At 33.5% G+C, this 15,252-nt stretch overlaps 2 protein-coding genes across 2 annotated transcripts; both read right to left on the reverse strand.

Annotated features, from left to right (window-relative positions):
• Positions 1-289: 289 nt before the first annotated feature.
• On the reverse strand, positions 290-7,623 carry LOC109062412 (caspase b-like). Its single transcript, XM_042717235.1, has 8 exons — positions 7,516-7,623; positions 4,246-4,519; positions 3,921-4,066; positions 1,947-2,120; positions 1,549-1,798; positions 1,270-1,392; positions 810-886; positions 290-676 (listed from the first exon to the last, which is right to left on the reverse strand). Exons 2-8 carry the CDS (start codon positions 4,508-4,510, stop codon positions 563-565), a joined length of 1,149 nt encoding a protein of 382 aa, XP_042573169.1. The 5' UTR covers positions 4,511-4,519; positions 7,516-7,623; the 3' UTR covers positions 290-562.
• A 2,911-nt stretch (positions 7,624-10,534) lies between these two features.
• LOC122135952 (caspase b-like) lies at positions 10,535-11,843 on the reverse strand. Its single transcript, XM_042717234.1, has 3 exons — positions 11,648-11,843; positions 10,942-11,218; positions 10,535-10,847 (listed from the first exon to the last, which is right to left on the reverse strand). The coding sequence occupies exons 2-3, from the start codon at positions 11,207-11,209 to the stop codon at positions 10,834-10,836; spliced, it is 282 nt and encodes a 93-aa protein (XP_042573168.1). The 5' UTR covers positions 11,210-11,218; positions 11,648-11,843; the 3' UTR covers positions 10,535-10,833.
• Between the last annotated feature and the right edge of the window lie 3,409 nt (positions 11,844-15,252).

Below are 15,252 nucleotides of genomic sequence, written 5' to 3' on the forward strand. Positions count from 1 at the left end.
AAACCACACATAAGAATAAACAACAATGGAAAAATATTATGAAATATAATAGAATTGACTAATTAATGAATAAATCAGTTAAATGACTGTTTTTTTTTTTTGTTTTTTTATAAATGATCATATGATTAAATGGAATAATAAAATGATTAAATGATAAATAATTATAAATGAATGCTTATAAAAGAAAGAAAATAAATCAACACATAAATAAACACACACTCCTGTAAATAAAACCATTTAAACCAACAAACCCTTAAAACCTCAAATATATATATATTGTTTTCCCAATATATATATACATTTTTTCTTATATGCACTGAATTTTGAACCTGACCCTATTCATTTTTTTAGACTTCTGTTCTTTATTATTACCAAATGTATGTAAATGCGTCCATATTTAGTTAGGTAATGCCTCAACTGCAGGTTTAAACAACATTTAAAAAAGCTTAAAATATAAGGCAATTCTCTTAATGTATTGTGATTAATCAACTGAGGAAGTATGCTGATGTGTCTATATAGTTTTTACCCCATTCCCCTGTAGTGTTCTTCCTCTAAACTGATTTTACATGAGTCCAGGGAACAGGTAGAATTTCTTTACAAGGGTCGTCCTTTCAATACACGGCAGTAGTTTCTCCTTGTCTCTGAAATGTGGGTCAATCTCCATGCGTAAGGCAATCTATAAAAGAAAAGATGGAGTGAATACAATGAAAGAGACTGTTTTGACCTTTAGTTGGAATAAAGAAAAATAAAACGAAAGAGATTGTTTTTTATTTACCCTCCTGTAATAAAAAAAAAATAATGAAAATTACCCTCCTGAACAACTCCATGATGTCATATATATAAGCACTTGTGCTGAACACATCCACTATGTAATTGAAGAAATAAACTCAAATACAACTAATCATATAATCAAAAACAACTTCATACAAAAAAAAACAAACAACAAGTCATACAAAAAAAAACAAAAAAGCAACTAAAAATAATCCAATTTAGATGTAAATTTCCTCAAATTTTGAAAAAACCTCAAAAAAAAATAAATAACAAAAGAAAAACCTTCTTCAGAGTGTAAAACAACCTTAAATTAATATAATTAACAAAAGGAAAACTAAGTTGATTTAATACCTTCTACATGACCTTGTGAACAAAATGAACAGCCAAATCTCAATTTAAATGAAATGAAAAATTAAAATTTCAACAAATCAATCTCATCTGAGCAAAAATTAAATTAAAAGAAATTAAATTAAATCAACAAATCAATCTCATCTGAGCAATCAGTGTTTTTTGAGGACTCACCAGGGAGGCTGGACATGAAGCAGACAAAGTCTTTCTCCTTATGAACCCAGGAGTCTGATTCAAACGCACTGTCACGAACATACACACCTCCATCATCACCTGGACAGAAATGCTTCATGTGTGGGACATTTTCACATACTGTGAATGACTTTACAATATTGCAGCATGCAAAGTGAATAAATTAGGAAACAATTACTGGGAAATACAAAAAGAAATGAGAAATTGCAATGCAATAACAACATGTTATTGTCATACCTCCTCTGCAGGCATGAATGAGAATAACCTTCGGTTTATCAATCAGAGCAGGACAGTTGACTGAGTTCAGATGGGTGAAAATGTCCTCAACAAAGAAGATATCATTGGGGTTCTTTCTCTGATAATGGACTCCTAAAATGGCATCTTTATTGTCAAATCTGTCCCCATGGGACATGATGACCACAAAGGTGCTGTCTGAGTTTTGATGTTCATGACGTTTAGAGAAGTTCTCGACTGCTCTATTTATTGCCTGTGAATAAATTATCAATGCTTAAAAGAAATACATGGTATAAAATACATGGTCTAATTAGACTTAAATATGTGTTCACGTTTCTATTTCCACACTAGAAATCTACAAGCTCTACTGGGTAGTATTGGTTTCATGAAGTCTTACTCACATCTCCAGAGAGATTTGTGTGTTTCTCAACACTGTAACCCAAAGCTCTGAGCAGCCACTCCATGTTCTCCTCATCTATTTCTGCTCCGTTCCTGTAACTTAAGTGGTCAAATTTAATGTTGTTGATTAGCAGAGCTGAGCCTTTCCTCCAAGAACTGCTTGTTGGCATATAAACCTATGAAAAAAAAACAAAAAAAAACATCAGAATTATGCAGAATTAAAATACATGCAACACCAGATGACCAATCTACATAAAATGCCATGAAATAATTTGGTTTACACATATCTCCAATGATAGATAGATAGATAGATAGATAGACCCTTCAAAAGTTTGTAATCAGATTTATTTGATCAAAAATAGCCAATACAGTAACTGTTGTTAAATATTATGATAATTTAAAATAGCTTTCCATGTCAATCTATGTTAAAATGTAATTTATTGCTGTGATCAAAGCTGAATTTTCAGCATATATACCCCAGTCTTCAGTGTCACATGATCGTTAGGCTTGTTCGACTTCATGCGGCACTGCAAAGATCGGGTTCTGCCTGACAAAAGCAATGCATTCTGGTTAGAACATTTGTCTGACTACAGTGCTGACCGTAAACGAAAAATGAAATTAATTTTCTACCTATTAGATTGTTTTTTTATTAAGGTCTACACCTACCCCAACCCTAATCCTACCCCTTACAATAATGAAAAAAAAAAAAAGTAATTATTGTTGTACAGTGTGACAAAAATTGCACTGTATTGATGTGCGCATGCCCAGTAGCGCCACATGTATCCCTTCTAGCCTTAACCACTTTGATCGGCGCTGCAGCTGTCTTACGATCACGTGCCATCAAAGTTTTTGTTTTATACCCCCACTTTATTGGTAATTAAAAAGTATGTTTATGTTTAAATTTATTCTTGAACAGATGGTGCTGTATTAAGCAGTATATAAAAAGTGTTTCTGTTGCTCAAGAAAACATTTCTGAAACGTCACATATTTGACAAATATTGAATTTAATTCACTTTATCCGTGATCCGTGATAGAGAATGCAAACAACATGAGAGCATCACCACCGGGAGCAGAAAGTGTCAGACTTGACGTCTCCGCTTTTCATTCAGCCCCGACTGCAAGTGGCTACTCTCCAGCCAGTGGCAGGCTAGTGTAGTTCATCTCGAACAAGCCTAATAGGTGTGCTCCACACTAGTTTAAGTGTGTTCGACTTGAAGTGGTGAACAATAAAAAGATTATAAAATAAAATTGCTAGCGTCTACTCTATGCTATAAAGTAATTGCAATCTGATTGGCTGATGTTGAAAAGTTTTTAACTTCTGCCGCAAGCAACGCCAAAGCGACGCGATGGACCCACAATTCAATTCACCAAAGCTTGACGTCACTCTATTCAAAGTAAACGAGAGGCATTGATGCCGATGCCCCGTGTGAATGTACCTCTCGCGATACTTTGATGTCAAACACTGATCAGTCTGCGCAGCGCCACTTCAAGTCGAACACACTTAAACTAATATGCTGATTTACTCCTCAAGAAACATTTCTGATGTTATCAATGTGGAAAACAGCTGTGGTTTGTGTAAACCGTGATAATTTTTTTTTTTTTTTCAGGATTCTTTGATGAATAGAAAGTTCAAAATAACATTTGAAATATCTGAAATATAAATATTTTACAACATTATACATGTCTTTACTGTCACTTTTGATCAATGTGATGCAACTGAATTTTGAATCTTAGAAGAAGGAAGGAATTTTGGGAACATCTTAGAAGGGTTGGGAAACACTGCTCAACATAAAATATAATTCACAACAAACTCTGTAAAGACAAAAAAAAAAAAAAAAAAAAAAAAAAAACACTTTTATGTTTAATGTGCAGGAGTGTCAAAGTCTACTTTGCAGGAAAGTGGCCATCCAAAAGCAGGACTAATGGCTCCTGAATGTAGTATTTTCACAAAAGTTCTAGGAAACAGAGATACTTGCTTCATTTCTCTCTTGTTTAAGAAGGCTGTACTTAAATTGTTGGCTGCATGCAGTAATTCTGTATGGTCTGTGCCAGTCAGACTGGATGGGCTGCAGCTCCATAGATTCTGGAGCATTTTTTGCTTTCTCCTGCACAGGCTGCTGAACTGAAGACACATAATATATTTACATTTCAAATATGTATTCACATTATCGTAACTTCTTTTTTATGTACATCTATCTTTATTTTTCAAAAAGATGACTGCTCTCTCTCTCTCTCTCTCTAATCTTCAAAATGCTTCACAAATATGAAATCTTAAAGCAGTAAAAAAAAAAAAATGAATACCTTCCTGAAGTTTTAATTCAAGGCGTCTTGCAAGCTCATTTTGTTTCATGTTGCGCAGCGCTTGGACTGCGATCTTCCCAGCGTCATCGGGATACTGCTTTACCATGCAGTCCACCACATCCTCACGATCAGAAGTCTGAAGCTTTGCTCGAGGAATCGGCTCAGTGCCTGCTGTCACACCATTCCACAGCTGCCAGATGAATTGTTTGAGCTCTTTATCCAAAAGATCCTCAAGTACATCATTCATAACTCTTTTGATGTCCATTTTGTGTCACTAGGAGAAAAAAGTCTTGATTGTGTTCAGTTAAACAAAACTAATCACTGTGTTTACTAGTGTGGTTAAACTCTTACCAGACCTGCAATTTCCTTTTGAAGTTTTAAATAAGTGCATCATTTTATATTTATTTATTCAGGTTCAAAACAATCTATTATTCATATAATAATCCATTTAATCATATTATATATTTGCTTATACTAATATACTGGTCTATTATGAATTTATCTCTGGCTCAGACAAGCATAAAAAGATGCTCACAATGGGCCACTGCTACACATTGTCACTAAAGCTTATCATTTGCACGTTCTTTTTAGCCTGGCCAATTTAAACTTTCAAAAGAGTTTAAAGCATTCAAACACAAGACTCTGAAAAACTTAACTGAGTTAACTGAATTCACGCGAATGTGTATAATTAAAATGGAAGCAGTGTCTCTTAAAGTGACTGCGCCTAATTTACTAGCTGCTGTAATGTTAATCCAAGAAAACTAAAGAAAGAAAATCACTCACTGTTCTTGACTGAATTACTTTGTAATTTTAACAAGAATTAATCCACAGTCAAACCAAAAATTATTCAGACACCAGATAATTTTGGGTATTTTTTTTTTTACTAGTGGGTTCAGGACACTATAGTTAATTTATGTAAGTGAGTATAGCAAAATAAAGTAAACTGTGACATATTAAACATTCTTCATAAAGTGGACTATCAGTAAAATTAATAAAATAATTGGGACCAAAAATTATTCAGACTCTGATTTGTTGATAACGCTTTTCTTTAATTGCTAATGTGACCTTTACACACCACAGACTGAACCAAATTAAGCATTGCTTAGTAATTGTTCAACAAAGTATTGATAGTTGTGTAAATATTGTCATACTAACAGTTGTCTGAAGTTTTGGTTGATTGTAATCTATAACATACCTTTCTATCAAAGTCATCTGACATTATCAAGATGAATTTGTTCTGTCACAGTTTAACTCTGAGTTCTTGTCATAATTTATTACCATTTTCTAAACTATAGCAAATAAATTGTGATAATATGAGAAATGCTGACGCTCTCTGAATGAATTTAGTTTTGACTGTATATTTAATTTTTACAGTGAAGACTATGCAGTGCTATTTTGCATTTGATTATTCGGTTTCTGTACCTGGAAACTTACAAACTTGAAAAAACATAAACCTGCGAATAGCACAAATAAATAAATAGAACGAACATACAAATTAAATCATTTCAAACAGGGCCCACTGGTTCAACCTGCACTGGGGCCCCAGCTATGGCCCTGTCACGGAAACACATTGTACATCACACTTGTTCTCTAAAGTCCAGATACAATTAGACAATGTATTGGAACAATTTGTAGTAATTGTTTAGCTGGATGACTTGGAAATCTGGTGAAATTCTTCCAAATACAGAAAGAAGACTAGTGTTTTATAAATCCACTATCTATAGATCATCTCAGCATATCAATTATAAAACTGTTACTGTTTTTCTAAATTATTTCAACCTACAAAAGAAGCTTGTGAAGTGGCATTTTGACAATGTACACAGCAAAATCTCCAGAGTTAAATCAACTCTGCTCAGAGTGCATATTGTCCAATCTACAGAGAGTTAAAATAACACTGAAGCAGTTTTGAAGTTAGTGAGATAATTAAGAGATTAATTAAGTGCTGATTGAGCATGTGATGAACAGCTGCTGTTAACAAACAGAATTACCAAAATGAAAGAGATACACCAGAACTGCATCTGACTTTAGCCACAGCCTTGGATGAAATCAACTGGGGGAAAAAAAAAAAAAGCCACAATTTTTTTTTTTTTTTTCACAAGGTTTGCTTTAGGTAGTTTCTTGACCCTTTTACTAATTCACAGTAATTTGCTTCTAAGCAGCTGCAATATTGTTTCACAGTAAACATTTGTGCACTGCTGATTCAAACTTTGAAGTAGAAGATGAGATTATACTTTCTGCCTATAACTCATGACAAATGAACATCAAGTAATCTCTCTTTGGTTTATTGACTGACACTCAGCTGTTACTGATCTCCAAAAAAAAAAAAAAAAAAGTCCCACTTAATAAACGTAGTTTTAATGCTTCAATATTGAAAAACAAAAGAAGACTGCATCATCTCAGGGCTTTACACATAAACACTTATCATCTGAGCCAATAGATAACTATCTGATCTCTCTCCTTTGCAACACTTCATGCATTGCTACTAAAGCAAATACAGATCACCGTGATGGTGGCATTATTTTAACCAATAAAACATCAACATCTGATCCTCTGTAATTCTCAATAACAGCAGGTGTTCATCACTAACACACAATCACAATTTAATTATTTAATTATCTCATTAACTTTAACTCTTTGAGAACTTTGAAGACTTGAAGACTTGCTTGTGACTTAAAAGTCCCACCTCTTGGCTGAAGTCAGTTGTAGTTCTTGTGTTTCTCTTTTCTTCAGTCACTCAGCTTGTTAACAGCAGCTGTTCATCACTAATGCACAATCTGCACTTAATTAATCACTTAATTGTCTCATGAACTTTAACACTCCTTTGGTGTTATTTTAACTCTCTGTAGATTGGGACAATATGCATTCTAAGCAGAGTTGATTTAACTCTGGAGATTTTGCTGTGTATCAGCGTAATATAACACATTCGTAATTAGTTTTTGTGTAAAATGTTAAATAAAATGCATTGACTATTCTTTAGATAAAAAAATAGGCTTTTGAATGGGCTTCGTCTGAACTCACACACAAATGGAACAAATGCGATGCTTTTTACAGCAAGCCAGTCTGCCAGGAAGTACACATCCACATATTAGAAAAGTGTCACATCCATGAAACTTACTCCACTTAAACAGTCCTATATATACTCTCAAAATTAAGATCTCTGAGTCCAGGAATCCAAATGCGACTATTTATTTATTTATTTATTTATATAAAGTTGCTTTTAGCAATTGGTATTGTATAAAGCGCTGTAGAAAGCAAAGTGATTCTACTTACATTTCTGTTAGAACAAAGTTTTCATGTACAGTCTGCACTGGTCTGTTCCTTTGTTTAGAGGTTTGCTTCCACTTAAGATATAAAGGCCTCCTCAGCAGCTCATGTTTCTGGCAAATCAGGTTTTGTTTCTTTTTTTTTATATGTATTAAAAAAGTATTTATTTACTGTGGTAGTGCTAAGGGGAGGAGATCTGGTACAGTAGTTTTTAGAATGGCAGTTCATTGATAACAAATAGGTTGAAATGGATCTGTTGAATATTTGTAACATTGTCTTTAAAGGGAAAGTTAAAAGCAGCCCTTTGTCATTTAAGAAAACCATGTGGCCGTTGTAGATTAGAAGCTACCGTCAGTGCAGGGCCCTGGGCTAAAGCAGCTTTCAACCCCAACAATGTCAATATTATCCCAGCAAATCTCAAATTAAACATGGCTTTACTTTAGTAAAAGTGTAGTAACCAAGGTTTTTTTTTTTTGTTTTTTTTACAGCGATGCCATAGAAGAACCATTTTTGGTTCCACAAAGAACCATTCGGTCTAAGGTTCTTTAAGGAACTATCTCTTATAATCTGAAGAACCTTCTTTCACTACAAAGAAGCTTTTGTGAAACAGAAAGGTTCATCAGATGTTACAGGTTCTTTATGGAGCCAGTTAGACAAAAATGTTATTCTATGGCATCGTGAAGCACCTTTATTTTTAAGAGTGTGGTTAGTGTAGCGAAAGTAGTATGTATTTTTTTTTTAATTATTTATTTTTTATTTAAATAGTAAAGCCATAGATAGTTTTTGTAAGGGAACTTGTAAAGGGAAGTTAGCCAGCTTACATATCCTTTCACAGTTACAGTAATTGTATATTTCATTAGCTTATTTAAAAAAAAAAAAAAAAAAAAAAAAAAAACAAGGATCCTTATGATCAGGGCTGTACTTCTCAAAAGCATAGTCAGCCTAAGTTGATCATAGCTCCATTGGTGACTAAGTCCCAAAAAATCTAATCTTTCAGAGTAGACATAAGCATGTACAAGCATGTTTGTTAATTTGTTACCATAAACATTTTTGATCTGCTCTGTGTGTATTTGCAGCACTTCTCTGTGTTATGTCATGTTGTGTGCATTTGCAGCATGTGTGTTGAATCTACCTGCTTGAACGTACAGTAAATGTTTAAATTAAAAGTACACTGTTAAAAACGTATTGTAATTTTACAGAAAATTTTTGGTAACTAATTGCTATTAATTTACAGCAAATAACATACAGAAAACATACTGTTATTTTAATACAATAAAATGCCCTGTTTATACAGCAGTGTTACTGTGATTATAATAGCATTAATACACTAAAATGCTATATTTTATATTGTTGTCATACAGTCCTCAACAATGGTGACAATCAAAAAAAAAAAAAAAAAATGCAGCAATGCATGCTGGAAGCCATGAACAAGTTTTTTATAATGGCATGAAACGCGTCACCATTGTTGTGTTTCATATGCCAAATGTTGATATCTGTGAGTATATATATATACATATATATATATATATATATACACACACACATAGATATATATATATACACACACACACACACAAAAAAATAAAAATATCAATATAAATAAGTGTTTCAAACAAGGACAATATTTATACATTCTTCAACATCATCATATGAAACATAACAGTGTTTCAAATTTTTTAATTTTATATAAGTTGAGTTATTTAAATTACTTTAATGCAGACAAGTTGATCTTCTTTCATCAATTCAGAAATGTTGTCTAAAGGCTGCTGCAGAAAAAGCAACACAACCACAGCTGAGGGTCAAGAGCCCAACTGAAGCAAACCCTGATCTCCATGATGGTGATCTCAAACAAAACATTTTCAATAAGACATCAACATCTTAACCTCTGTGAAACCTCAATCAGAACTTCTGTAGACGTCTGACAGAAATAAAGTAAAACTGGTTAGTAATATTTTAAGTGGAGCTGATAATGCTGTTTGTGGAGTTGTTTAATCAAATCTTGAGAGATTTAAAATCTTTTCTTCAGTTCATCTAAGGCTGCGGCTGGAGAAAGTTGTAGTTTGTGTTCGTATTACTCTTTCTATCAGTGCTTTTTAACAACAGAAGAATGAATCATAAAAATAATACTAAACTAAAAACAAAATAACACTAAAATAAAATAAAACTAACAAAAATTAAACTGGACATTTTTATGTTCTTGGAATGTTACAAATCAACGTTCCTAGAATGTTGAATTTTAAATCAAAATTAAGTTGAAAGAATGTTTGAGGAACATCATACCTTTTAAAAACTTTCCTCTAACGTCATATACACAATGCCATTTTTTATGCTCCCAGAACCAACACTGGGAAAGTACCAGTTTTAAAGCTATCCCATAATGCTATGCAGAGCATTGCTGTAAAATGTATTGTAAAAATACATAATTGCTAACAGTGTAGCTATTGCCTTGCCCGCTCAGAAACATATACTAAATTTAGCTATTACTTTTTTTTTTGTTGCTGAATAATTCAAATGAATGGCTCTATCTCCTTTAGCGGCACATCATAAATTAAATCTAAGTTATAATTATAAGCACTCAAAGAACTTTGATACTGATTTGTTTTTTCATGTTTATTACTGTAAATCTGTTTTTAACAATCTGTATGAAGTGCTATAGAAACATAAACATGACTATAGGTTCTGTTTGAAGAAGTAAAGTATAGTCTGCACTTCCTTATTACTTTTTTTTAGAAGTTTCCTTTCTGTTAAGAAATTAAGCCTTCCTCAGAAGCACATGTTTTTGTCAATCCGGTTTTTTTAGTGTGAAGGGGAGGGGCTCTGGAATGGTAGTACATTCATAACAAGTAGCTCGAAGTGGATGTGTTATGCAATTTAGGACAAAGCAGATGAACTTTGTGAGCTGTTACAAGACAATACAGATCATGTTGAACTTGATTGGGATGGAAAATAAAATGAGGGTGCAAATAAACCAAACATCACTTACACATGACAGCCACTAATACAGATACAAACAGCAGACCAGTAGTAGAAACAACATCACATTTATTAGATGAGAGAATCACTTTGACCTCTGCTGTTGTTCAAATTCATTCTTTTTGAGATTTACTGTAGTAATACAGACATGATTTGTTTATTTTATAAACATCACAAGTTTCTTAACTAACTGAAAACCACATCCTTTTTTCATCAATCACTCTGATTTTCAGAAAGACTATTAATACCTACATTAAAGATAAATATAAAATCTTAAAACAATGTTCCCTTGATTTTATTTTTGTGGCTGTGTTATGGTAGATGTGATTGTTCCTGCCGAACTCTTCCTCATCAACTAGAACTAGCTGGAAGAAGGAGAGAGAAAAGAGAGGATGTTTGTTATACTGTATGAGATCCACATCAGACATAAATCATAACATATACAGTGTTTTTTTTTACCTTTCTGAAGTTTCACATCAAGGCGCTTTGCGAGATCGTTCTGGTTGATGTTGAGCAGCACTTGTACTGCAACAGTCCCGGCGTTAGTGCTGTACTTCTGCACCATGCGATCCACCACATCTTGGCGATCAGCGTTCTCCAGAGCTGCTCGAGGAATGGGCTCGATGTCTGCTGCCACACCGTTCCACAGGTGCCAGACGAACTTCTTGAACTCTGCACTTAAAAGCTGCTCAAGTGCCTCACTTATCAGATTTTTAGTGGCATCCATTTTCTGTCACTGCATGGGAGAAAAAGGACAAAACAGTTTTGATTGGTCTGGAGCCATTAGCTGTGCTCTTATTATCCGTTAAATCCACTGCTTAATAATAGAAATGTTTCAAGAGTTTCATAGTGTAACCAATCAGACTGAGCTACAGGGGAAATTAGTCCTCTACATCAACACCATTTTGAGGTGACAGAAGATATACAAATGTAAAAGAATGACATTTGCAAAAAAGTGTATATATATATATATATATATCAATGAATGAACGACAGGACCATATAATTATTTTTCAGGTGGAGTTCATCTTCACACAAGTGTTACATACGGCTGCCAAAACTATCATTGATCAGAATTCCATTTCAAGTGTTTAGATTTAGCTACAGCTCTTTCTAAGTTAAAAGTAAAAAAAAAAAAAAAAATAGGATACTATAGGATACTTACGTGTCTGACTGAACCAAAATTTGTCTGCGGTTTCTTGTTCTCTTTGGTTTGGGGTTTCACTTTCTCTTAAGGTTTATCCAGAAACGTCCTGTCAGTCTCGCCCACACTTGTATCTAAGTATCCGCCTTTTTATGTAGAGTATGTCCCACAATGCTTTGCATGCATGCTTTGCTTTTATTACAGCAACTTCTACGACAAACTGTAAACAATAAATGATTGCAAATAACATTGCTTTATGTAAGAAATGAACAAGCTGCTCAGCTGCTTCAGTCATAAATCTTTTAATGGAGAATAAGGACAAAACATGACTGATGTGGAATCATTGTACACTAATTGTGCTCTTCAAAGTGGTGAACTCATGTAACAAACAAAACTGTTCACAATATTGTCCAACACCATTCTGGTTTGACAGGAAACCCTGTGCACAAATATACTGTATAAAAAGGACAAAAAAACAAATCTGAGATGATCAGTTTCTTTTTATATCTGTTTATGATTCACAATCATGTGAAACCATGCATTTTAAATGACCTGGTATCATCTGAATTGACTTTTTAATGCTCACACCACCACAGCGTGATTTATTCCATCGATTTACTGTATTGCTTAGTGTGTTAAAGAGTCATTAATTATCATCACTATTTTAAGATATCAGTCAGATAAAAATGGTCTACGTGAGCATAATTATCAAACAGTCAAACTGAACAAAAGGAACATGATAGACTTGGATTAAAGGCCAGTGAGAGTCAACTTTGTTTCTGTGTGCAACAGTAATGTTTTTGAGTTGTTTATTTGGGGCATTTGGTTGTTTTTGTGTTTCAGAACACCGTATTTAATTTGATTTAAAAAAAAAAAGATTTGACAACACTATTTTTACTTAGTCTTGCAATTGACTTATACTATTAATTTGATAAATTATTTAAAAAAAAAAAAACATATTTTTAAACAACAATAACATATTCACTATAAATTATGTTTAAAATTGTAATGTTTATGTATGAGTTTTGGACTGTGGTATCCAAATGTTGTCCAGACTTGTCAAACACAGTTGTCTGAATAATTAATTTCATGCAATACTGCTCTATACGTTTTGAATACATTTACCAGTTAATGTTATAGGACTATTGTTTTGAATTTAAACTTTTACTGTTGTTTTTTCAGTATTGTTAGCTATTTCTTGACTGTCATGTTAAGAGTTCATCTTTTTTTATTTTTATTTTTTTATACTTGAGGGTTATGTAAGTAGTTTTAAGGTCTATGTACAGTGCGATATTTTAAATTCATATGCTATCTTTGCTTTGCAGGGTACTTTCTCCTTCATAAATAATGTTTTCAAGACACTAGAGTTTAACAAATTTAATCATCATCCGGAGGAGGGATCCAGGAGCTCTCAACCCAAATGCAAACAAACCAACAATGGGCTTCCTGTTGAATGCTGGCGGCAGGGTTGCCACCCGTCCCTTAAAATACGGAATCGTCCCGTATTTAAAGGTAAAATGATGCGTCCCGTATCAATACGGGACGCGATTTGTCCCGTATTTTACAAATGCCAACATATAGTTGAATAAACAAAAAAGTATATTGCACTGTTTATAATACTAATAGCAGTTATAATGAAATCAATTTCATACGAGGTATTAGAGAAGCTCATTTGAACGTGATTCCATTTTGGCATCTTTGTTTTCATAGAGACGGAGTCTCCAGAACGCGCGCCGTTAAAGCCCTTTCATGCTCTAAACCAGTGCGGTTTAAAACATCTAGAGCTCACTCACATCCGCCCTTTAAACACAAGACTCTCCAGACGAATAGGAAAGTTATCAGTGTGTCTATCCTGTAACTAATGATGAACGTGCAGTTTGCAGAGAAGCATTTCAGTTGTTCACGTTGGACTTTCTGACTTAAAGGGACAGTTCACCCAAAAAATTTGTCATCGTTTACACAACCACAAGTTGTTCCAAACCTTAATAATTTATTTCTTCTGTTGAACATAAAAGAGATACTTTGAAGAATGTGGGTAACCAAAGAGTTTCTGGTCCCCAAGGACTCTGTTAGTATTTTATTTTATTTTTATTTATTTTTTCTTGAAGTTACTGAGGACCAGAAGCTGTTTGGTTACCCACATTCTTCAAAGTATATTATTTTGTGTTCAACAGAAGAAAGAATTTTAAGCAGGTTTAGAACAGCCTGGGTAAATTATGATTTATATAATTTTTATTTTTGGGTGAACCATACATTTAAAGTGACAGACACATCTGTGCTTCAAGGTATAGGCATATTGTTTTATAAAAATTGGGATAGTATGTTAATATAATATTCCATACATTATCAGAGCATGGTAGACATAATTATTATATTTTTAGACATTATTAGACAGATAAATTAATAGATTCTAATTAATGTTAGACCCTATTTATTCATTTATCATTTATATTAATCATAAATATATATACAAAATGTCATATACATTTTTTACAAATTACTATTTAGTATTTAGATAAAAATGGGACGAATAAATGTAGCCCTAATTTGAGCAAATGAATAATAATTAAAAAAAAATATCCCATCCAGGTAGCAGCTGCAGAACTGTCAAAAAAAGACTAATAATAATTAATAAGTATAAATAATCAAATTTAAAATAACAATATTAATATGTTCTGTTGGAAGTTTGAACAATAAGAAGGCTTGAGCATGTTTTTTTTTTTTTTTTTTTTTGTCGTCAATGGGTGTCCCTTATTTTGCCTCTCTGAAGGTGGCAACCCTAGCCGGCGGCGTCCTTCTAAAGATCACGCCTCGTCTGAACCACCAATGGCAATCATACACCCCATCATTAGACAACCTATCAGAGACCAGAAAGAACAAGAAAGAGGAGAACGAACACAACACAGCAGATACCAGAGACACCGATCGTAACACAGGACATACAGTAAAGACAGGAAATGAAGCCAGGAACAAATGGAAAGTTAATACAAACTAAGAGTCCATGGACAAGTTCAGCACAAGAGATCAAAAACACAGAGTTACACCACAAGTTCATTTCTAATAATTTAAACTGATGTACTTACAACTAACCTGGTAGCAGTAATACTTTTTGCTTTTACCTCTGTGGCATATCAAATGAGAGCCTGATCTTATTAAAAAAAAAAAAAAAAAAAACTTTTTTATGTGTCATTTGACGTCGCATTTGAAAGATAACACAGCCTCCATCCTCACAGTCTCAAGTTCAGCAAACAGAGAGAAGAATCCAAGAGGGGTTTGAGAAACTCCAGCAGTTCCTCTAAATGAAGACGAGAAAGAGAGGAGAGGGAAGATGAAGAGGAAAATACACTCCTCTCAGAGAGACTGCAGGAGGTGGAGGAGCGAATGAATGATGACGATGACACCTTCCTTCAGATTGGGATGAAAGCAACTTCACATGCTCACACTTTTTTATGACGGTCACTAATCTAGCTGTCTCAGTGTGCATCCCTACATCATTATAACAGCATTATGAAAAGGTATTGTTTGTTTTCTAAAAGAAAATATGCATGAGTTTATCCGTGTATAATTTGGTATTCTGAGATGTGTGTGTGTTCAGTGCAAAACACACACTTTCAGATGGAGAGCTG

Source organism: Cyprinus carpio, chromosome B1 (assembly GCF_018340385.1).
Source record: "Cyprinus carpio isolate SPL01 chromosome B1, ASM1834038v1, whole genome shotgun sequence".
NCBI classification, from domain to species: domain Eukaryota; kingdom Metazoa; phylum Chordata; class Actinopteri; order Cypriniformes; family Cyprinidae; genus Cyprinus; species Cyprinus carpio.

Excerpts from the sequence above, each read along its gene's own strand:
- LOC122135952 (XM_042717234.1), bottom strand. The coding sequence starts at position 11,209 with ATGGATGCCACTAAAAATCTGATAAGTGAGGCACTTGAGCAGCTTTTA.
- LOC109062412 (XM_042717235.1), bottom strand. The coding sequence starts at position 4,510 with ATGGACATCAAAAGAGTTATGAATGATGTACTTGAGGATCTTTTGGAT. Across the intron at positions 4,067-4,245 it reads TGAATTAAAACTTCAGGAAG|TTCAGCAGCCTGTGCAGGAG; the intron begins GTATTCATTTTT and ends ATGTGTCTTCAG. Across the intron at positions 1,799-1,946 it reads ACACAAATCTCTCTGGAGAT|GCAATAAATAGAGCAGTCGA; the intron begins GTGAGTAAGACT and ends ATTTATTCACAG.